Source organism: Bombina bombina, chromosome 6 (assembly GCF_027579735.1).
Source record: "Bombina bombina isolate aBomBom1 chromosome 6, aBomBom1.pri, whole genome shotgun sequence".
NCBI lineage: Eukaryota > Metazoa > Chordata > Amphibia > Anura > Bombinatoridae > Bombina > Bombina bombina.
The window spans coordinates 342,827,896-342,850,404 of record NC_069504.1 but is presented as its reverse complement, the minus strand read 5'-3'; the positions used below and the strand labels follow the sequence as shown (position 1 = coordinate 342,850,404).

The 22,509-nt window shown below is 38.1% G+C and overlaps 1 protein-coding gene across 2 annotated transcripts in view; it reads left to right on the top strand.

Annotated features, from left to right (window-relative positions):
- Positions 1 to 22,509, top strand: part of PARPBP (PARP1 binding protein) — a 159,805-nt gene that overhangs the window by 7,868 nt on the left and 129,428 nt on the right. The window contains exons 1-5 of one of the 2 annotated variants that reach the window (XM_053716979.1): positions 3,113 to 3,183; positions 4,534 to 4,690; positions 10,656 to 10,880; positions 12,208 to 12,315; positions 12,791 to 12,961. In XM_053716979.1, the coding sequence (XP_053572954.1) occupies positions 4,541 to 4,690; positions 10,656 to 10,880; positions 12,208 to 12,315; positions 12,791 to 12,961 (654 nt within the window). In that variant the 5' untranslated portion in view covers positions 3,113 to 3,183; positions 4,534 to 4,540. Of the gene's footprint in view, positions 1 to 3,112; positions 3,184 to 4,533; positions 4,691 to 10,655; positions 10,881 to 12,207; positions 12,316 to 12,790; positions 12,962 to 22,509 lie in introns of those variants that run through there. The other variant, XM_053716978.1, reaches the window with a different exon arrangement.

Sequence of the window (22,509 nt, the reverse complement as noted above, 5' to 3'; positions counted from 1 at the left end):
CATAAAAACACATTTGTCAAAACCTGATCTATAACATTCTACGTGTAAACTGAATAATTGATGCTGAGGATATTCAACTGATGTCTCACAACTTAAAGGGCCATTATAGTCATTTTCAAGCATGGCGTTTTTTTAAAAGTTCATTAGTGTCATAAATTTTCAGCAAAACAAATGAATTAAATCTTATTTACTGTTTTAAAGATATTCATAATACTATTCATAATTGCTTCCACTGCCCATGAAATTTGCAGACTAAGGATCTAATAACTTAGTTAGTCGGATGACCAAAATGTAGATCGGGGCCTGCGCAGTTCACTGTTCATACAGCTCCTCTGCACTCCTCCTAAGGCGCGCAGGCTGCAGCATTACAGCAACTTTTCAATCTAAAGTAGATCTGGTGTTCTGTCGAGAACTCCAATTCCTCGAAAACTCCAATCTGACGTCACTTCCTTGGGGAATGAGGTGGCGGATGCAAAATAGATAGTGAAGATAGGAGATTACAGTGCCCATCTGATTGGTTGTGAATCCTGTCACTCACTGAGAAGTGATGTCAGATTGGAGTTATTTTTTTAACTATACATAATAAACATTTTATATTATAATTTCATACTGTTAAATATGCCTTTACAGTGAAAGTCAATCCTAGCGTTTCTGAAACGCTAGGATTGACTATTAAAACAAATAAAGGGGACTTTTATTCATGAAGTATAACATACTTGATGCAGAAAGCTCCTTTATTTGTTTCAAGTGATCGCCATTCTTGGCTGTTCAGGCAGCCCACGGGAGAAATTTATTTTGCCAAGAGGTGACGTTTTCACCTCTTAGCAAATAGTATGCGGAAAATCCGTCTCTCATGGGAGCAAAGCCGATTTACTGCACGGTTATTGGCTAAGAGGTGAAAACGTCACCTCTCTATCAAAACAGTGATCTGCTGTGGGCTTGCTTAGCAGCTGAGAACGGCGATCGCTTGAAACAAATAAAGACAAACTTCATTTTTATTTGTTTATTCAGGACCACAAAATATAAAATTGATTTTAATAAAAAATATACTATAGTTCTTTAATGATTAACAAATGCCAATTTATCTAGAATATAAATTCACTGCTTAATAGCTATATGTTTATAAACGGACACTAATCAACATTAACAATTAACCTTTTAACGCCGTTATGCCGTTCTAACGGAATAGAACGTCATAGCCAACGACTGTCCTGAAGCCTTCTGTGCTTCCTGGATTTGATTGCGGTCTGGAGGGCGTTCCTAGGGTTATATGGACGACCCCCAGACCCGATCCAATAATTGAAATCTCGCGATCGTGTGATTTCAATTTGTCTACATCGGAAGAGTTGTTGCAATGTAGACACTTTAGCCCTGGCAGGAAAGGGTTAAAGTGAAGGCTGTCAAGTTTAAAAGGCAAGTATTTTTTTAACAACGAGTGAAATGCAAATTTTGATGAATTAAAGTGCCCCTGTTTTTAATCGAATTTTTAAAAAACGGGCACTTTTGCATCAAAACTTTAACCAGGTTTATTTTGAAAAAAAAAAGCTATGTGGGATCTATTCACTCAAAATTGTGTAACCTCAGAATACGTGTGATCCTTAAACAATTTTTTTATTATACAACAAAACCATAAGGTGTAAAATTTCTAAACCACCAAGCCATTTTTATTAAAGGGACAGTCTAGTCAAAATTAAACTTTCACGATTCAGATTGGACATGCAATTTTAAACAACTTTCCAATTTACTTTTATTGTCAAATTTGCTCAGTGCATTTTACAAGCTAGACACTGCTAGTTCATATGTGTCATATGGATAACATTGTGCTCTCTCACGTGGTGTTATTTAAGAGTCTGCACTGATTGGCTAAAATGAAAGTCTTTTAAAAAGAAATAAGATAAGGGGGCAGTCTTCAGAGGCTTAAGTGATGGTAAATTTGCCTCCATAACTTTACATATTCTGAAAGCTCTTGTCATTACTAACATATTGATGTGCTTATTTATTTCAAAACTCAATTAAACTTCTAAAAATCAGCTTCTTTTTTTTTCAGTCTCCGTTACCCGATTCGATGCAACCCCTGTCAGAGATTTTCTGATTGTGGTATTTGATTGGCATCTTTTTCAGCCAATAGGAGCCTCACCATGAGCCCCATGGATTTTACTCACAGCGCGCTCCCGTGCTTCTAACGCTACCTGGAAGTAAAACTGCGCATGCGCAACTCAATACGCTATTTGCGCAACTAAATACCTGTACCCGTTAGCAGACTCACTGTTTTAGTTACGCAAATAGCGTATTGAGTTGCGCATGCGCAGTTTTACTTCCAGGTAGCGTTACAAGTACGGGAGCGTGCTGCGAGTAAAATCCATGGTGAGCATGGTGAGGCTCCTATTGGCTGAAAGAGATGCCAATCAAATACCACAATTAGAAAATCTCTGACAGGGGCTGCATTGAATCAGGTAACGGAGCCTGAAAAAAAGCTGATTTTTAGAAGTTTGAGTTTTGAAAAAAATAAGCACATCAATATGTTAGTAATGACAAGAGCTTTCAGAATATGTAAAGTTATGGAGGCAAATTTACCATCACATTAGAAACAAGGTAATCACAGAGGTAAAATGTATATTAATATAACTGTGTTGGTTATGGACAACTGGGGAATGGGTAATAAAGGGATTATCTATCTTTTTAAACAATAAACATTCTGGAGTAGACTGTCCCTTTAATCGAAATTTGCGTAGTACCCGTGACCAATAAACAAACACTAGTTAAATGAAACAAAACAGTAGCATATTCTTGATCAGCAGGAGCGTGGAAATCACGTGTAACCAAGAACTGAATGAATGAATCCTACGATAACAACCACCACTGTATCTGCCGTTATGCGCAATAATAAGTATTATTACATGCTTATAACATATCACATCATACACACCATTCACCCTCACCGCTGTCTTAATCCCGCCAAGATATTCGTGGAACTAAGACAAGCAAGTGACGCGAGTGAGAAAGAATACACATCCGGGGCTTCGGGTCTCGCTTGTTGATTGGCTGCAGTTACAGCCAACTGAAAACTTTCAAGCGTTTAAATGGTCCATTCTGTTCATCTCATAGAAATTGACTGTGGTTCGTTAGTTCTCTGTATTTGATTTTGAACTGCAGCTGACAGCGAACGGACAACGCATTACGCAGGTTAGCAAACCATAACTTCTATAAACTGTTCCAATTGGATCGTTAAAGGATATTTATCCCAGGTTTTCTGTTATTAATTTAATATATTTATTCACACTTTTTCTGAGCCCGTCTTCTTAACTAGGTTATATTCTCTTGCGGTGGAATAAAAACGTCAACCAACATATTTATTTATTACTCTGTTAATGTTTTCCGATGGATTTTTAAATTTCACTTATGCCTTTTGGTAAAACCTCATTTTAGCTTAAATTATTTTCTCAACCATATAACGCTAAAATAACATTTTACCGAGGACAACAATTCTGAATAAGCACATGTGTGCAATCTAATTTATACAGGTGCAATGCATTGTTTTGTATTGAATACATACAGCCTAAAACCATCCTGCCAAAATGGTAAAATAAAGCTGTTTAGAATGTAAAATATTCTGAAAATGTGTAATTTAAATGATCAATTATCACGTTTAAGTAAAGTGATGGTAAATCCTAGAGTGTTTGAATTGCTAGTACATACCAGTGCTATAAAAGACCATTAAAAAAAACTTGATATTTCAACAATGCATCCATATTTTATTTATTGCTCTGCATGCCATTTTAAGCAACTTTCTAATTTTAATTTTTTCAATTTTCCTCGTTCTTTTGTTTTCTTTAGTTGAAAAGCAAGAATGTAAGCTTAGAAGCTTTTTTTTTTTGTTCATCACCTGGGTTGTGCTTGCCGATTGATGGCTAAATGTAGCCACCAATCGGCAAACACTATCTAGGGTAAAATGTAATGGTCCCTTTATAGCACTGGTAAATCCTAACTATTCAAATACGATATGATTTACCATTATCGATAATTTAAATTATAACTTTTTTTTTTTTTTAAATAAATACAATTTTGATAGGATACTTTTAGGCTATAATGCATACAAAACAATGCATTGCACCTGTTGTGGTTGTTTTTTTTTATTTGGGGGGGGTTAGTATCCCTTTAAGGAGGTTTAGCACTGATTCAACTTGGTTACTAAGGCAAAGAATGATTTGCCTATCACGATACTAGACATCACATTTTGTATATTTATAAATAAAATTTGACACCAAGGGTTCAGAAGCTACTGGTGGGGAACCTCCTCTATTCCTACTATGGGTTATTTGTTCTTTGTATTGCACTGGACTTGTAAAAAATAAAATACAAGAGAAATTAAAAGCTGATGGTACAATATTATATAGGGTGCACTGCACTCCCTAGACCTGCCACTGTTCACAGGCATACTTACAAGGTGGAGTAAAAGTTTTATAAACACAGGGTTTCATGTTTCACACAAGACGGTGACAATATTTTTGCTTTCAATGTCTGTTTCTCTTTTAGGCTGAACATGGCTTGTCATAAGCAGAATGTTGTTAACATGATCGAATGCTTTAGGAGACAGTTGTCGCTTTTATCAGAGTCTGAGAGGACGACCATATGTGGGGCAGACAATATGCTTCTGATTTTGCAGTTGTCTTTGGCTGAAGTTAATAAAAAGGTAATTGAAGACTAAGCATGCACTCTTTTTTATTCCACAAGAGATTCTTATTATATTTGATTTTGTAAATAATCATTGCTGTATATCAGTCATGACCAACTCGTTTCCACATGGGACTGCAGGTCAGTACTGTATTTTAGAAGCCTTATAGTGATAGTAAATCCTAGCGTTTGTGAAACGCTAGGATTTACCATTTTAACAAATATAGGGACTTCAGTCTTGAATTCTAAAATACTTTATGCTAAAGTTTCTTTATTTGTTTTGAAGTGTTCGCAGCACTAGGCAACCTATGGCAGAACGCTATGTTGCTGTGAGGTGCCGTTTCCACCTCTTAGCAAATAGCCGTGCGTTCCAGCTGGCGCCAAGCCAGATAGCCCGCACAGCTATTGGCTAAGAGGTGGAAACGCCACCTCTCAGCAAAATGGCGTTCTACCGTGGGATTCCTGAGCAGCTCAGTGCAGCGAACGCTTCAAACAAAGGAACTTTCAGCATAAAGTATTTTATACTTCATGACTGAAAGTCCCTTTTATTTGTTCCAATGGTAAATCCTAGCGTTTCACAAACTTTAAGAGCATGCCCTTTTTATTGGCTATTAAGACACACACTTAAGCCATATCGGAGGGAGAGCTTGAGAAACATAAGAAGGGAGAGAGGAGACACCTGGGCGGGGATAGAGAATATAGGGTCAGGAGAGAAAGAGATAAGCCACTACAGACAGCCTCTCATCACAAGCCCCCTTTTTTTTTTTTTTTTTTTTTTTTTTAAGCTTTTCACAGCAGGAGACTGTTAGTTCATGTGGGCCATATACATTGTGTTCACACCGAGAGGTTATTTAAGAGTTCGCACAACACAGTACTAAATGCAAGTCAATAGATAATAAAGTCGTGATCAGGGGCTTTCAGAAGATGCTAAGATACAAGGTAATTACAGAGGTAAAAAGTATATTAATAGATAGAGCATGCAACTTTCTAATTTAGACCTATTATCAATTTGTCTGCTTTCTCTTGCTATCTTTATTTAAAAAGCAGGAATGTGATGCATAGGAGCCGGCCCATTTTTTGGTTGAGAACCTGGTTATGCTTGATTATTGGTGGGTAAATGTAAGCCTCCAATAAGCAAGCGCTTTCCATGATGCTGAACCTAAAATGGGCTGGCAGTTAATATTTACATTCCTGCATTTAAAATAAAGATAGCAAGAGAACAAAGATAAATTGATAATAGGAGTAAATAAGAAAGTTGCTTAAAATAGCATGCTCTATGTAAATCGTGAAATAAAAAAAATTGGGTTCAGTGTCCCTTTAATGTTTATTGAGGTAGGTATTAGCCCCCCCTCAGAGGTGAGAATAGACAGAGGGGTGTACAGGAGTACAACTGGCAGTGAGAGTAAATCTCCTTGGAGTTTCACTAGCCTGCCTCAGGTTTTGCTAGGATTCATACTGCAGCCTCCTCCTGTTGCCCTTGTCTATGTACTCCAGATTCTGTGTCAGTGTGTATATAACACAGGATGGGACTCTTCTACTGGAAGCAGGTCTCCTGCAGTAAGTAGGTACTTGCACTCACAAAGCCCACAGGCTATTAGAATTAGCATGTGCACATGATTCACATAGACCTAGTTACATACAGTTTTGGACACATTATTATTTTTTAATTTTTTTGTTTACAGTACAATTGAGGTACTATTTGTTTAAATTTTTCCGTGCAGGTTTTTATGTGTAATTTTTTTTTGTGGGAGCTTAGGTCATGGCAGTAGCTCTTTACCTAGTTGGTATATGAACATACAAACAGTTACTTTTTCCCATGGTCGGAAAATCAATTTTCTGAAAAGTTCTTTACTACAACAAACCAAAGTTACTTTTTTTTTTTTTTTTTTTTTATGGCTTCATCATAGACTGTAACAATTAGTCTCACAGCCTCAAATTACCAAACACCTGTGCGCTTCTCCAGTAAATGCTTCTTCCTAAACTGCTTCAATGTATGGAAGTAGTTGGTCTCATGGTAGCAGCGTCAGGTGTTAATATCTTTTGCTAGATTCCACTTTCTTTGCAGCTTCAGATTTTGCAACAGTGAAATAATGATTACAACAATCTGTGCCAGAAGATCCCTTTAGAGACAAGACATTCCTTAACTTGGTGGCAAACTCACCAATCATTGAAACAGGGAGCCTTATTTCTTTGAATGAATGAGCCAGCCTGGATTGGGGTGCAGGGAGTTTGGTCTTCTCAGGATGCAAGGTTACAGATCAACTTCTTGGAATGTGCAATCTTTAGTGCTCTACAGAGTTGGCAACTGATATGACTGTGTGTGTGTGTATGTATGTGTGTGTGTATATATATATATATATATATATATATATATATATATATATATATATATATATATATACTGTCATAGATAGGATTGCACAATCATACCACAAATTATGCCAAGGTGCACTGCTAATGCAATATCCAGTTCCTCCAAGAAGCAGGCACTCACTGGACTTTTTCATAAAAAATATAAATTTATTTCCTTAGATTAAAAGACAAACGTTTCGGCACTGCATTGTGCCTTTGTCAATGTCACACAAAATATGAGAAACAGTGTGCAACTAAGCACCCGAAATCTGATTTCGGGTGCTTAGTTGCACTCTGTTTCTCATATTTTGTGTGACATTGAAAAAGTCCAGTGAGTGCTTTCTTCTTGGAGGATATATATATCCTCCAAGAAGCAAGCACTCACTGGACTTTTATATATACACTAATATATATATTAGTGTACAACGGCCACGCTGCCTTATAAAAGTACAGTGCGGGGGACATACTTGTTTAATGTGTAGCAGCTCTCTGTGCACAACCAGCTCTCCTTGTGAGTGAGGTGTAATCTTGCAAGATCCTGGCGGTCGTGTTTGTGTGTGCCGGGTCCGCTCCCTCCAGAGCTTTGCTGGTTAGCGGGAACCTGCTGATTTCATGCCGGGCCGGCCAGCGCCCCCGGGGAGCAGCAGCGTTCTGTGATACTTCCTCCCAGCCTTACCGATGGCTTCTGACAGTGACAGAGGAGTTCTTCGATGCGCCCCCGGATGTCAACCTGTCCTGAATTCCTATCTTTTAAAGCGGTTTTTCTAACTGTAACGCTGCCAGGCAGCCAGAAAGTGATAGGAGACATGGCCCTTTTTGGCATGCTTTAATATAGCACTTGTCACTTTCTGGCTGCCTTTTATATATTAGCACACATTTGGCAGCACTCTCACAATATGTGTGCTAATATATAAAAGGCCTTTTTTTTTCTATCAGGTGTGCTTAACCAAACCCCTTTGTTGTATTCCTCCCAGCTTGACGGCGTCACTCCCCTTTGTTGTTGTACTTCTTAAATAGGGAGCTGACCAAATCCCTATGGTTAAAGCATACCACCCAGCCCAGGTGTGTTCCAGATAATGTGATTGTGGTGTGTGTATATGTATATATCTCTATCGGTTTGAGACACAGTACTGCAGTGTTGGAATTCTGTATTTGAATATTAGAATCGAATGACTCAGCCCCGCAAAGCTAAACTGATTAGTGTTAGGACCAGTCTATTTTGGGACACCTTGTAAGTGGTGACTGGCTTAGCAGAATATGGCCATATTGTGTGACTAAGATCCCATTATTATTTAAAAGCATATTTAACAGGCAAAACTTTTTGCAGCATAACAATGTTAATATTGTGAGACAATGATCCCTATTTTATTTTAACAATTCAAAAAATATATTTGTCTGCTAAATATTTAACGTGTGTGTATATATAAATATGTGGACTTAAGAGTTTGGATGTGCACCAATACTTGTTGTTAAGCTGGGAGGAAGTCTCACAGGGCGCTCCCCGGGGGCACTGATACACGCTGAGTATAAATCATATTTGACCCTCTATGGGTAGTGAGAATGGTGCACAAGTCTAAATTATATTTTGCCGTACGGGAAAGGGGCAAATGGTTTAAAATTGTAACTGAAGGCTAAAAATTCTAAATTCTAAAAAAATATATTTGTGACTGAGCTGGGCTCTGTGTTTTCATGTGTGTCTGCTTTTTAGCAAAGTAAGAGGATTGGTATTTCATTGCTCATATTTGGTTACTGTAATCCGACCATTTCATATGCGTTATACCTATTATGACATTCATTCCTCTTCTGAATGACAGTTACTTTTATCACTGAACCCAGCGTGTTAATTAAGAGTTGGCTATAAGTATATTTATTTGATAATTAAGCTCTCTAAGGTGTGCAGTCCTTGATCACTAAGAAGTTTGTTTTATATAAAGGGAGTATCTGCATTGCCTTAAGTAACTAAATGAAGGCTACTCCCCTTTTTTCTTATTATATATTTGATTTATAATAAAATAAAAATACACGTACTTCATAGCCAGAGGACTATGGGGTGATTTCTTCATTGCATTCCAGGTACATAATCTTCTCCATATGTGCTTCTGTCAAACATTGCTCCTATGTGGCAGTGTCTGGTATTCAGAAGAGTAATTCACTGCTCAATATATGTTCTTTACAGTTAGAATGTAGGTATATGTTTACAAGCCCATTGTATAAACCTGCATTATACTGCTTTCATATACACTACATTACATATTTTTAGATTTGTCCTGGTAAATTGTGTGTGTTTTAGTAGGTGATACAATTTTAGTGTGTCCAGAAGGTTACATGATGTACAAAGGTTTCCCCTGTAAGATGCTTTTTAGGAAGAATTACCCAGAATGAATATGATAGTTGAACAGATAATGCAGATAAAACCTTATTTAAATACAGTTTTGATTAAAAATATTTTGAAAATCAGGACAAGTAGATTGTACTCCTGCTTTAGTCCCTTGGACAAGTAGTTTTATTTTTAAATTTCCATAACTAAGGTGTACTACCTTGGTGACTGAAGTAAGCAAGTGCAGTGACATTGAAGAGGAAAACAAATATACTGTATATTAATAATTTAATATATATATATATTTTTTTTTCCCCTCTTCAATCAATGTCACTGCACTTGCTTCAGTCACCAAGGTAGTACACCTTAGTTATGAAAAAGATAGCTTGAATTGTGATTTGGGCAGAACACCTTAATTTCATGATTAGAGCAATTCACATTGAAAGTGGCTTCCACAGTAGTACCTTCACCCTGGCAAATGGTCTTTGTATGAGGAGTTATTCAACTAGATGAGAATCATTGGTTAAGGCCAGGCATATGGACCTCATGGTCTCTTGGTTGAATTACAAGCTACCCCAGTATTGTGTAAGATCTTGAGATCCACAAGTGACTAATACCTGTAGATGCACTAGCAGCTCCTCAGTCATTCTATCATAATTGCGTCTTTCCCCCTTTTTTTTTTTTTTTTTTTTTTTTTTTTTTGTTTTACTTTCCAGGATAAAACGGGAAAGGGCCTCCCTGGTTCTAAATGTTGTTGCATGGCCTTGCAGATCTGGTACAAATGTCCTCCAACCAGCCTTGGCATCTTCCTCTCAGTAGCGACCTTCTCTCTCAAGTTTTGAAAACTTCAATTAGGATATTGTAGTCTAGTATCCAAAAAAAATATATAGATTACTTTTTAACTTGCATGTAGTAATTGCCTTATTTTAAATTTTACAATTTGACACTTTCCTACCTTAAACAGCCTCCGGACAGGCAAAGTTGCCTTAACTGTGGGGTTTTTTTTTTGTATTTCTGCCCTGTTTCATGGTGGTCTTGTGGACAGCTTGGATATAGAATGCCACATGCAAGGGATATTTGTTTTTATTTACATTAAAGTGGGTTAAATCCTTTAATCTATAAGAAAACCTGCTAAAAACATTGAGGACATTTTTTGGGATCAGGTCATTTTAGTCACATACTGGGAATATTTGATATAGAAGATTCCAGAATGGTGTAAAGTGTTTAGAGGGACATACAAGCTGTCTTTTTTTTTAAATATGCACTGAAGTTATAACATTCCATCTTTCTTTATCATTTTTTTTTATTATTTTAGAATGGCAGAGAATTTTCTGCATCCCTTAGTGATGTACTTCGAATGTGGAAATACTTACTGAAAGATAAGATTGGACAAATTTGTGAAGATGCAGAGCTCCCAGACAACTATATCCATGTTAGGAAGACCTATGACCTTTTCCTAAAAAGCAGTAACATGTTAGATCTTATTGATTTACATGAAAGAATGCTAAACTATTCAAGTGAAATGAAAATCTTGCGCTCAGTGAGTATTAACCTGTATATGGATAATTAGTTTTATTTAATTTTTAATGTTGAAAAGTTTTTAACTGATATCTTTGTACCACTTTTACCAGGACAATTGCAACTATCATAAGTAAATGTTAAAGAACCCTAATCGGTATCCACAACTTCTAATCTTTTCTAAAATAATATACAATAAAATTGGATAATTAGAGAATTTCATAACCAGTTAGTTATTGCTTATACTTCTTTAATGTCCCAAGACATTAGACTTCTGCGTTACCCTCATGATGCACAGGGCAGTTCCTAGTTGCACTGGTCAATACATAACATTTGCAATAATGTAATTCTCTCCAAGCAAAATGAGGGGTGCATTAATTGCTTAAATGAATAAGGGTCACATAATATTTATATAAACCACCTCTCTATGGAAATGGGCCTTCTAGTTCTCAGATGATTACAAGAGAGCTGGAGGTGTCCTGTGTTCTCCACTGTGCTAGGTAAATGCATGTCCCTTAACACGGCAAAATGCATTGGTCACTTCAGAAATCAGGGACGTTATCTTGATGATTAATGCCTTCCAGCAGACTGTGGTATAAATACTGGCTGCATCGGCAACCATGCGGACACCTTTTATTTAAAAGTGGAAAATCTCTATAAGGAAAAAGAAACTGTTCCTCTGTCATTTGTTTGACAATCATCCAATATCCACAGTCACCTGATCACTCATTTAATTTATGGGTAGAGGACTTGTGGGTTTTAAAGGTGACCCTAACTTCACAATGTACTAAAATTGGTCACATTTAAATAAATTGATTTAAAAAGCTTAAAGGAACATGAAACTCAAAATTTATTTTATGATTTAGTTAGAAAATACAATTTTAAACAACTCCCAGTTTACTTCTATTATCAAATTTGCTTGATTCTCTTGGTATCATTTGTTGAAGGAGCAGTAATGCACTAACTGAACACATGGGTGAGCCAATGACAATAGAAAGGTGTTTAAAACTGTATGCTCTGTCAAAATCATGAATCTCTAATTAGGACTTTACTGTCCCTTAAGTATCCAGGTGTAAACCATAACACCAATTATCTTACTCTGTTTATAAGCATGAGGTGGAAAAATGACATGCTCTTATGTGGGCGGGAGTGCATACTTTTGAGGACAAACCACCCCCCACAATCATCATCAATTTGACATTTTCGGTTGTTTTTTTTTTTTTTTTTTTTTTTTTATTGTAATGAATGCTTTTGGAATATTGAGGGGTCTACTTCTATACTTAGTTTTTAGAGGGGAAACTCATTCTGTGCCTGGTGATTCCCTCCCTAATGTGTTCTCATTTAAACAGGACCAATTATTGGAATTTCTGGATGACCATCTACACTCATCTGAAGAGGCTGAACTGAATTTTTCAACGATATCAACACCTTGCAAGAATAATATGGATACTATCAAGGTATTTGCTAAGGGTTTCTTGACCACACACACTATTATTTATTTATATATATATATATATATATATATATATATATATATATATATATATATATATATATATATATATATATATATATATATATATTATATACATACACATGAAACCCAAATATTTTAAACAACTTTCCAATTTGCTTCTTTCTGATTGTTTCATTCTCTTGGTATCCTTTGTTGAAAAGAATACCTAGGTAGACTCAGGAGCTGCTGACTGGTGGCTGCACATGTATCCCTCATGTTGTTGGCTCGCCCATGTACGTTTCTTCAAAAAAGTATACCAACAGAATGAAGCAAATCAGATAATAGAAGTAAATAGAGAATACAACTTTAAAAATTGTTCCTATCTGTATCATGAAAGAGAACACATTTTGGTTTCATGTCTCATTAAGCAAATAAGTGATGTGTTTTGATTTTTATTATTATATATATTTTTTTAGGTTAAAAAACAATTAAGGCGGATATTTTGTGCCTATTTAAACCTCTTGGTTAATTCTAAGAATGATTTTGCGTTGGCACAAATTCTGAACTGCCCTGATCGAGGATTAGGGAGAGAAGCATTCACTGATCTGAAACATGCATCAAGAGACAAGCAGATGTCCCTGTTCTTGGTAGGTTACTTTAGATATTACTTCCATTTTATTTTTCTGATCTCTGCTTGGCTAGCAAGATATTTGAGAAACTATAGTTTGTTTTTTAGCATTACAGATTTTATATTTCTTTCATGTAATTGGCAAGAGTCCATGAGCTAGTGACGTATGGGATATACAATCCTACCAGGAGGGGCAAAGTTTCCCAAACCTCAAAATGCCTATAAATACACCCCTCACCACACCCACAATTCAGTTTTACAAACTTTGCCTCCTATGGAGGTGGTGAAGTAAGTTTGTGCTAGATTTCTAGGTTATGTGCTTCTCTGCATGTTGAAGCCCGGTTCCTCTCAGAGTGCAGTGAATGTCAGAGGGATGTGAAGGGAGTATCACCTATTTAATACAATGGTCTTCGATAACAGAGAACCTATGAAATAGATCCCCATTAGGGTCGTAGATATTCATCTCCTACCTCCCTTTTCAAATCGATGATATACTCTTGTATACCATTACCTCTACTGATTCAAATTTCAGTACTGGTTTGGCTATCTGCTATATGTGGATGGGTGTCTTTTGGTAAGTATGTTTCATTTACTTAAAGGGACAGTCTACACCAGAATTGTTGTTGTTTTAAAAGATAGATAATCCCTTTTCTCTTGTAAGGTGTATCCAGTCCATGGATCATCCATTACTTGTGGGATATTCTCATTCCCAACAGGAAGTTGCAAGAGGACACCCACAGCAGAGCTGTCTATATAGCTCCTCCCCTCACTGCCATATCCAGTCATTCTCTTGCAACTCTCAACAAGCATGGAGGTAGTAAGAGATAAGTGGTGAAATGTAGCTGTTATTTTGCTTCAATCAAGAGTTTATTATTTTTGAATTGTACCGGAGTTGTGCTATTTTGTTCCAGGCAGAAAAAAAGAAGAATCTGCCTGTGATCTCTATGATCTTAGCAGGTTGTAACTAAGATCCATTGCTGTTCTCACACATGTCTGAAGAGAGAGATAACTTCAGCGGGGGAATGGCATGCAGGTTATCCTGCTATGAGGTATGTGCATATTTTTCTAGAAGATGTGAAGGCTAGAAAATGCTGCTGATACCAAATTTATGTAAGGTAAGCCTGAATACAGTGATTTAATAGCGACTGGTATCATGCTTACTTTCTGAGGTAAAACTCTTTTATATTTACAATATAAAATGTTTGATGGCATGTTTAAACGTTTTTATATATACTTTGGTGATAAAATTTTATTGGGGCCTAGGTTTTTTTTTTCCACATGGCTGGCTTAAATTTGCCTAGAAACGGTTCCCTGAGGCTTTCCACTGTGTTACTATGAGTGGGAGGGGCCTAGTTTCACTATTACAGACTGAGACATTCAGGAGTTCCCTGAATGCTACAGGACATCTCTAAAGGGTTTTTAGGCTTCCAAAAGCGTTTGTTGTGGAAGGTAAGCCCACAGCAAGGCTGTGGCAGTTTGGTGTGACTGTTAAAAACGATAGACCTTTTTTTTTTTTTTTTTTTTTTTATCCGGTTTTTGAACTAAGGGGTTAATCATCCATGTGCAATGCTCTGTTAGTTTATTATACACAATGTAAAACTTTCGTTTGATTTACTGCCTTTTTTCACTGTTTTTCAAATTCTGACAAAATTTGTTTCTCTTAAAGGCACAGTACCATTTTTTATATTTGCTTGTTAACTTGATTTAAAGTGTTTTCCAAGCTTGCTAGTCTCATTGCTCGTCTGTATAAACATGTCTGACATAGAGGAAACTCCTTGTTCATTATGTTTAAAAGCCATGGTGGAACCCCCTCTTAGAATGTGTACCAAATATACTGATTTCACTTTAAGCAATAAAGATCATATTCTGTCTTTAAAAAATTTATCACCAGAGGAATCTGACGAGGGGGAAGTTATGCCGACTAACTCTCCCCACGTGTCAGATCCTTTGACTCCCGCTCAAGGGACTCAGTCAAATGGCGCCAAGTACATCCAGGGCGCCCATAGCGTTTACTTTACAAGACATGGCGGCAGTCATGGATAATACACTGTCACCGGTATTAGCCAGACTACCTGTATTTAGAGGAAAGCGAGATAGCTCTGGAGTTAGACGAAATACAGAGCATACTGACGCTTTAAGAACTATGTCTGATACTGCCTCACAATATGCAGAAGCTGAAGGAGAGCTTCTTTCTGTGGATGATATTTCTGACTCAGGGAAGATGATGCAACGTGATTCTGATATTTCTACATTTAAATTTAAGCTTGAACACCTCCGTGTTACTCAGGGAGGTTTTAGCTGCTCTGAATGACTGTGATACAATTGCAGTGCCAAAGAAATTGTGTAGACTGGATAAATACTATGCAGTGCCGGTGTGTACTGATTTTTTTCCAATACCTAAAAGATTTACAGAAATTATTACTAAGGAATGGGATAGACCAGGTGTGCCGTTCTTTCCCCCTCCTGTTATTAGAAAAATGTTTCTAATAGACGCCACCACACGGGACTTATGGCAGACGGTTCCTAAGGTGGAGGGAGCAGTTTCTACTCTAGCAAAGCGTACTACTATCCCTGTCGAGGACAGTTTAACTTATCCATTGGATGTAAAAAAGCATGAGGGTTACCTTAAGAAAATGTTTATTCAACAAGGTTTTATCCTACAGCCCCTTGCATGCATTGCGCCTGTCACTGCTGCTGCAGCGTTCTGGTTTGAGTCTCTGGAAGAGGCTTTACAGGTCGCGACTCCATTGGATGAAATACTTGACAAGCTTAGAGCACTTAAGCTAGCCAATTCTTTTGTTTCTGATGCCATTGTTCATTTGACTAAACTAACGGCTAAGAATTCTGGTTTTGTTATCCAGGCGCGCAGAGCGCTATGGCTTAAATCATGGTCAGCTGACGTTAATTCAAAATCGAAGCTGCTTAACATTCCCTTCAAGGGGCAGACCCTATTCGGGCCTGGTTTGAAGGAGATTATTGCTGATATCACTGGAGGAAAAGGTCATGCCCTTCCTCAGGATAGGTCCAAACCAAGGGCCAAACAGTCTAATTTTCTAAACTTCAAGGCAAGTGCGGCATCAATTTTCCTCTAATGAAAAACAAGAGGGAACTTTTGCTCAGTCCAAGACGGTCTGGAGACCTAACCAGACCTGGAACAAGGGTAAGCAGGCCAAAATGCCTGCTGCCTCTAAGACAGCATGAAGAAACGGCCCCCTATCCGGTAACGGATCTAGTAGGGGGCAGACTTTCGCTCTTCGCCCAGGCGTGGGCAAGAGATGTCCAGGATCCCTGGGTGTTGGAAATTATATCCCAGGGATATCTTCTGGACTTCAAGGTTCCCCCCCCCCCCCCCCCCCAAAAGGGAGATTTCACCTTTCACAATTATCTGCAAACCAGATAAAGAGAGAGGCATTCTTACACTGTGTACAAGACCTCCTAGTTATGGGAGCGATCCATCCAGTCCCAAAGGAGGAACAGGGACAGGGATTTTACTCAAATCTGTTTGTGGTTCCCAAAAAAGAGGGAACCTTCAGACCAATTTTGGATCTAAAGATCTTAAACAAATTCCTCAGAGTTCCATCATTCAAGATGGAGACTATTCGTACCATCCTACCTATGATCCAGGAGGGTCAATACGTGGCGGTCCTAAGGCCACGGGGCATAGCAGTGGCCCCTTATTTAGACAACATCCTGATTCAGGCGTCAAACTTCAAAATTGCCAAGTCTCATACGGACATAGTGTTGGCATTTCTGAGGTCGCATGGGTGGAAGGGGAACGAGAAAAAGAGTTATCTATCCCCCTCACAAGAGTTTCCTTCCTAGGGACTCTGATAGATTCTGTAGAAATGAAAATTTACCTGATGGAGTCCAGGTTATCAAAACTTCTAAATTCCTGCCGTGTTCTTTATTCCATTCCTCGCCCTTCGGTGGCTCTGTGCATGGAAGTAATCGGCTTAATGGTATCGGCAATGGACATAGTGCCGTTTGCACGCCTACATCTCAGACCGCGGCAACTATGCATGCTCAGTCAGTGAAATGGGGATTACACAGATTTGTCCCCTTTACTGAATCTGGACCAGGGATTCTCTTCTCTGGTGGCTATCTCGGGTCCATCTGTCCAAAGGTATGACCTTTCGCAGGCCAGATTGGACAATTGTAACGACAGATGCCAGCCTTCTAGGTTGGGCTGCAGTCTGGAACTCCCTGAAGGCTCAGGGATCGTGGACTCAGGAGGAGTCACTCCTTCCAATAAACATTCTGGAACTAAGAGCGATATTCAATGCTCTTCAGGCTTGGCCTCATCTAGCGACAATGAGGTTCATCAGATTTCAGTCGGACAACATCACGACTGTGGCTTACATCAACCATCAAGGGGGAACAAGGAGTTCCCTAGCGATGTTAGAAGTCTCAAAGATAATTCGCTGGGCAGAGATTCACTCTTGCCACCTATCAGCTATCCATATCCCAGGTGTAGAGAACTGGGAGGCGGATTTTCTAAGTCGTCAGACTTTTCATCCGGGGGAGTGGGAACTCCATCCGGAGGTGTTTGCTCAATTGGTTCTTCGTTGGGGGGAACCAGAACTGGATCTCATGGCGTCTCGCCAGAACGCCAAGCTTCCTTGTTACGGATCCAGGTCAAGGGACCCCAAGGCAACGCTGATAGATGCTCTAGCAGCGGATGCCCCAGACGTTCAGGCATTTTGTCAGGCTTTAGTTAGAATCAAACCTGTGTTTAAAACTGTTGCTCCACCTTGGAGCTTAAATTTGGTTCTTAAAGTTCTTCAGGGGGTTCCGTTTTGAACCTCTTCATTCCATAGATATCAAACTTTTACCTTGGAAAGTTCTTTTTTTGGTAGCTATTTCCTCGGCTCGTAGAGTTTCCGAGTTATCTACCTTTACAATGTGATTCTCCTTATCTGATCTTCCATGCAGATAAGGTAGTTCTGCGTACCAAACCTGGGTTTTTACCTAAGGTGGTATCTAATAAGAATATCAATCAAGAGATTGTTGTTCTGTCTTTGTGTCCTAATCCTTCTTCAAGAAGGAGCGTCTATTACACAATCTGGACGTGGTTCGTGCTTTAAAGATTTACTTACAAGCTACTAAAGATTTTCGTCAAACATCTGCTTGCTTTGTTGTCTACTCTGGACAGAGGAGAGGTCAAAAGGCTTCGGCAACCTCTTTCTTTTTGGCTAAGAAGCATAATCTGCTTAGCCTATGAGACTGCTGGCCACCAGCCTCCAGAAAGGATTACAGCTCATTCTACTAGAGCTGTAGCTTCCACATGGGCCTTTAAAAATGAGGCTTCTGTTGAACAGATTTGCAAGGCGGCAACTTGGTCTTCGCTTCATACTTTTTCAAAATTCTACAAATTGATACTTTTACTTCTTCGGAGGCTATTTTTGGGGGAGAGGTTTTACAGGCAGTGGTACCTTACGTTTAAGTACCTGCCTTGTCCCTCCCTTCCATGTACTTTAGCTTTGGTATTGGTATCCCACAAGTAATGGATGATCCGTGGACTGGATACACCTTACAAGAGAAAACATTTATGCTTACCTGATAAATTTATTTCTCTTGTGGTGTATCCAGTCCACGGCCCGCCCTGTCATTTTAAGGCAGGTATTTTTTAATTTTAAACTACAGTCACCACTGCACGCTATGGTTTCTCCTTTCTCTGCTTGGTTTCGGTCGAATGACTGGATATGGTAGTGAGGGGAGGAGCTATATAGACAGCTCTGCTGTGGGTGTCCTCTTGCAACTTCCTGTTGGGAATGAGAATATCCCACAAGTAATGGATGATCCATGGACTGGATACACCACAAGAGAAATAAATTTATCAGGTAAGCATAAATTATGTTTTTTTACCCATTCCCCAGTTTTGCATAACCATCACAGTTATATTTATATATTTTTTTTACCTCTGATTATTTTGTATCTAAGCCTTTGCAAACTGCCCCTTTATTTCAGTTCTTTTGACAGACTTGCAGTTTAGCCAATCAGTGATAGCTCCCAGGTAACTTCATGTACATTAGCACAGTGTTATCTATATGAAAAACATGAACTAACACCCTCTAGTGGTGAAAAACCTGTTAAAATGCATTCTTAAGAGGCGGCCTTCAAGGTCTAAGAAATTAGCATATGAACTTCCTAGGTTAAGCTTTCAACTAAGAATACCAAGAGAACAAAGCAACATTGGTGATAAAAGTAAATTGGAAAATTGTTTAATATTACATGCCCTATCTGAATCATGAAAGTTTATTTTGGACTAGACTGTCCCTTTAAGACACTCTCAGCTATGGTTTGGCACGTATATGTGTGTGTTCTAAATTAGAGCTGCAACAACTAATCGGCATAATTGATTATGAAAATAATTGTCAGTGAATCTCATAATCGATTAGTTGGTCTGTGCACAGCACCTGCTGCTTCACTCCGATAAGCTCCTGCACATGATATTGTGTTTTATGGTTATGCCCTTAGCCTAAAGGACGTCTACAGACATTTTACTTCTCACTTTTTCAGGACAGTATAAGTTTCTTTTTAACTTTACAACTACTCCTGTCTTATGTGCAACCCAGAAATAAAATAGGAATCATAATTTGTATTGTTTATATTAAATCCGGTGATTTGAGACTATGCTTTGCATGATATAGTGACAAGCTTGTTATTTACACCTAGCCCTAGATTGATGGCATTTGTTATATGAATTTATGTCACCATTACCTGTTTGCACAATTTTTTGCGGATTGCTTGCTATTGCTGATTATGTGCTGTATAGATAAATGTGTAAGGCTGTGTCCTGTTACTGATATATAGTCTTTAGCCCTTTTTGGCTTTTTTTTTTTTTTTTTTTTTGTGTTAATTGGAATATGTACCAAATTCAACCTCTAAGTATATATGTTATTTTAAGAGTGGACTAGATATTGTTCCCCCTAACCTTATAGCTGGTTGTTTACCATTGCACATAGATATTAAAGATATTTTTATGTCAGAAGACCAGGCTTACTTTGTTAAGAGGCCCCTTGCATTGGTGGAGAGCTAACAAAGATAAATAACCCACCTTGGGGAAATTGGCAAAACCCTACTTATGCATCTCGTGCACCTCTTCTCTGCTGCAGGCAAAATAGCTTGCAAAAAAGAGAGCCAGCCTCAGCCAGGAGCATGTGAACATGTTGACATTTCTTTCATGTAATTAGCAAGAGTCCATGAGCTAGTGACGTATGGGATATACATTCCTACCAGGAGGGGCAAAGTTTCCCAAACCTCAAAATGCCTATAAATACACCCCTCACCACACCCACAAATCAGTTTTACAAACTTTGCCTCCCGTGGAGGTGGTGAAGTAAGTTTGTGCTAGATTCTACGTTGATATGCGCTTCGCAGCAGGCTGGAGCCCGGTTTTCCTCTCAGTGTGTAGTGAATGTCAGAGGAATGTGAAGAGAGTATTTCCTATTTGAATTCAATGGTCTCCTTCTTCTACAGGATCTATTTCATAGGTTCTCTGTTATCGGTCGTAGAGATTCATCTCTTACCTCCCTTTTCAGATCGACGATATACTCTTATATACCATTACCTCTACTGATTCTCGTTTCAGTACTGGTTCGGCTTTCTACTACATGTAGATGAGTGTCCTGGGGTAAGTAAGTCTTATTTTTTGTGACACTCTAAGCTATGGTTGGGCACTTTTTTATAAAAGTTCTAAATATATGTTTTTAAACATTTATTTACCTTGATTCAGGATGATCAATATTCCTTATTTCAGACAGTCAGTTTCATCATTTGGGATAATGCATATGAAAAAAACATTTTTTCTTACCTTAAATTGACTTTTTTTTTCCCTGTGGGCTGTTAGGCTCGCGGGGGCTGAAAATGCTTCATTTTATTGCGTCATTCTTATCAAAAAAATGTCATTTCCGGCGTCATACTTGTCGCCGGAAGTTGTTTGTGTTTGCATAATTTTTTTGACGTTATGCGCCAAAAATGTCGGCGTCACCGGATGTGGAGTCCTTCTTGGTGCCAAAAGCATTTGGGCGCCAATAATGTGGGCGGCTTTTTTGGCGCTAAAAAATGTGGGCGTCATTGTCTCCACCTTTTCTCACATTATTTAAGTCTCATTTTTCATTTGCTTCTGGTTGCTAGAGGCTTGTTCATTGGCATTTTTTCCCATTCCTGAAACTGCCTTTTTAAGGAATTTGATAGATTTTGCTTTATATGTTTTTTCTTACATATTGCAAGATGTCTCAGATTGACCCTGGATCAGAAGCTACTTCTGGAAAAACGCTGCCTGATGCTGGATCTACCAAAGTTAAGTGTATCTGCTGTAAACTTGTGGTAACTGTTCCTCCGGCTGTAGTTTGTGATGAATGTCATGATAAGCTTGCTAATGCAGATAGTATTTCCATTAGTAATATTCCATTACCTGTTGCTGTTCCATCAACATCTAATACTCAGGATGTTCCTAATAGATTTAGAAACAAAATCTTTAATATTAACAGGAAGGCTATGTCTGTTATTCCTCCTTCCAGTAAACGTAAAAGGTCTTTTAAAACTTCACATTTTTCAGATGAATTTTTAAATGAACATCATCATTCTGATTTGTCTGTTTCTGATGAGGATTTTTCTGGTTCAGAGGATTCTGTCTCAGATATTGACACTGATAAATCTTCAAATTATTTATTTAAAATGGAATTTATTCGTTCTTTACTTAAAGAAGTTTTAATCGCATTAGAGATGGAGGAATCTAGTCCTCATGATACTAAATCCACTAAGCGTTTAAATTCGGTTTTTAAACCTCTTACAGTTATTCCGGAAGTTTTTCCTGTCCCTGATGCTATTTATGAAGTTATTTCTAGGGAATGGAATAATCTGGGTAATTCATTTACACCTTCTAAAAGGTTTAAGAAATTGTATCCTGTGCCATCTGACAGATTAGAGTTTTGGGACAAAATCCCTAAAGTTGATGGGGCTATCTCTACTCTTGCTAAGCGTACTACTATTCCTACAGCAGATAGTACTTCCTTTAAGGATCCTTTAGATAGGAAGATTGAATCCTTTCTAAGGAAAGCCTTTTTATGTTCAGGTAATCTTCTTAGGCCTGCTATTTCTTTGGCTGATGTTGCGGCAGCTTCCACTTTTTGGTTGGAGGCTTTGGCACAACAAGTGTCAGATCATAATACTCATAGCATTGTTAAACTTCTTCAACATGCTAATAACTTTATTTGTGATGCCATCTTTGATATCATTAGTTGATGTCAGGTATATGTCTTTAGCTATTTTAGCTAGAAGAGCTTTGTGGCTTAAAACGTGGAATGCAGATATGTCTTCTAAGTCAACTTTGCTTTCCCTTTCTTTTCAAGGTAATAAATTGTTTGGTTCTCAGTTGGATTCTATTATTTCAACTGTTACTGGGGGGAAAGGAACTTTTTTTTTTTTACCTCAAGATAAAAAATCTAAAGGTAAATATAGGGCTGCTAATCGTTTTCGTTCCTTTCGTCAGAATAAGGAACAGAAGCCTGATCCTTCCCCTAAAGGAACGGTTTCTGTTTGGAAACCATCTCCAGTCTGGAATAA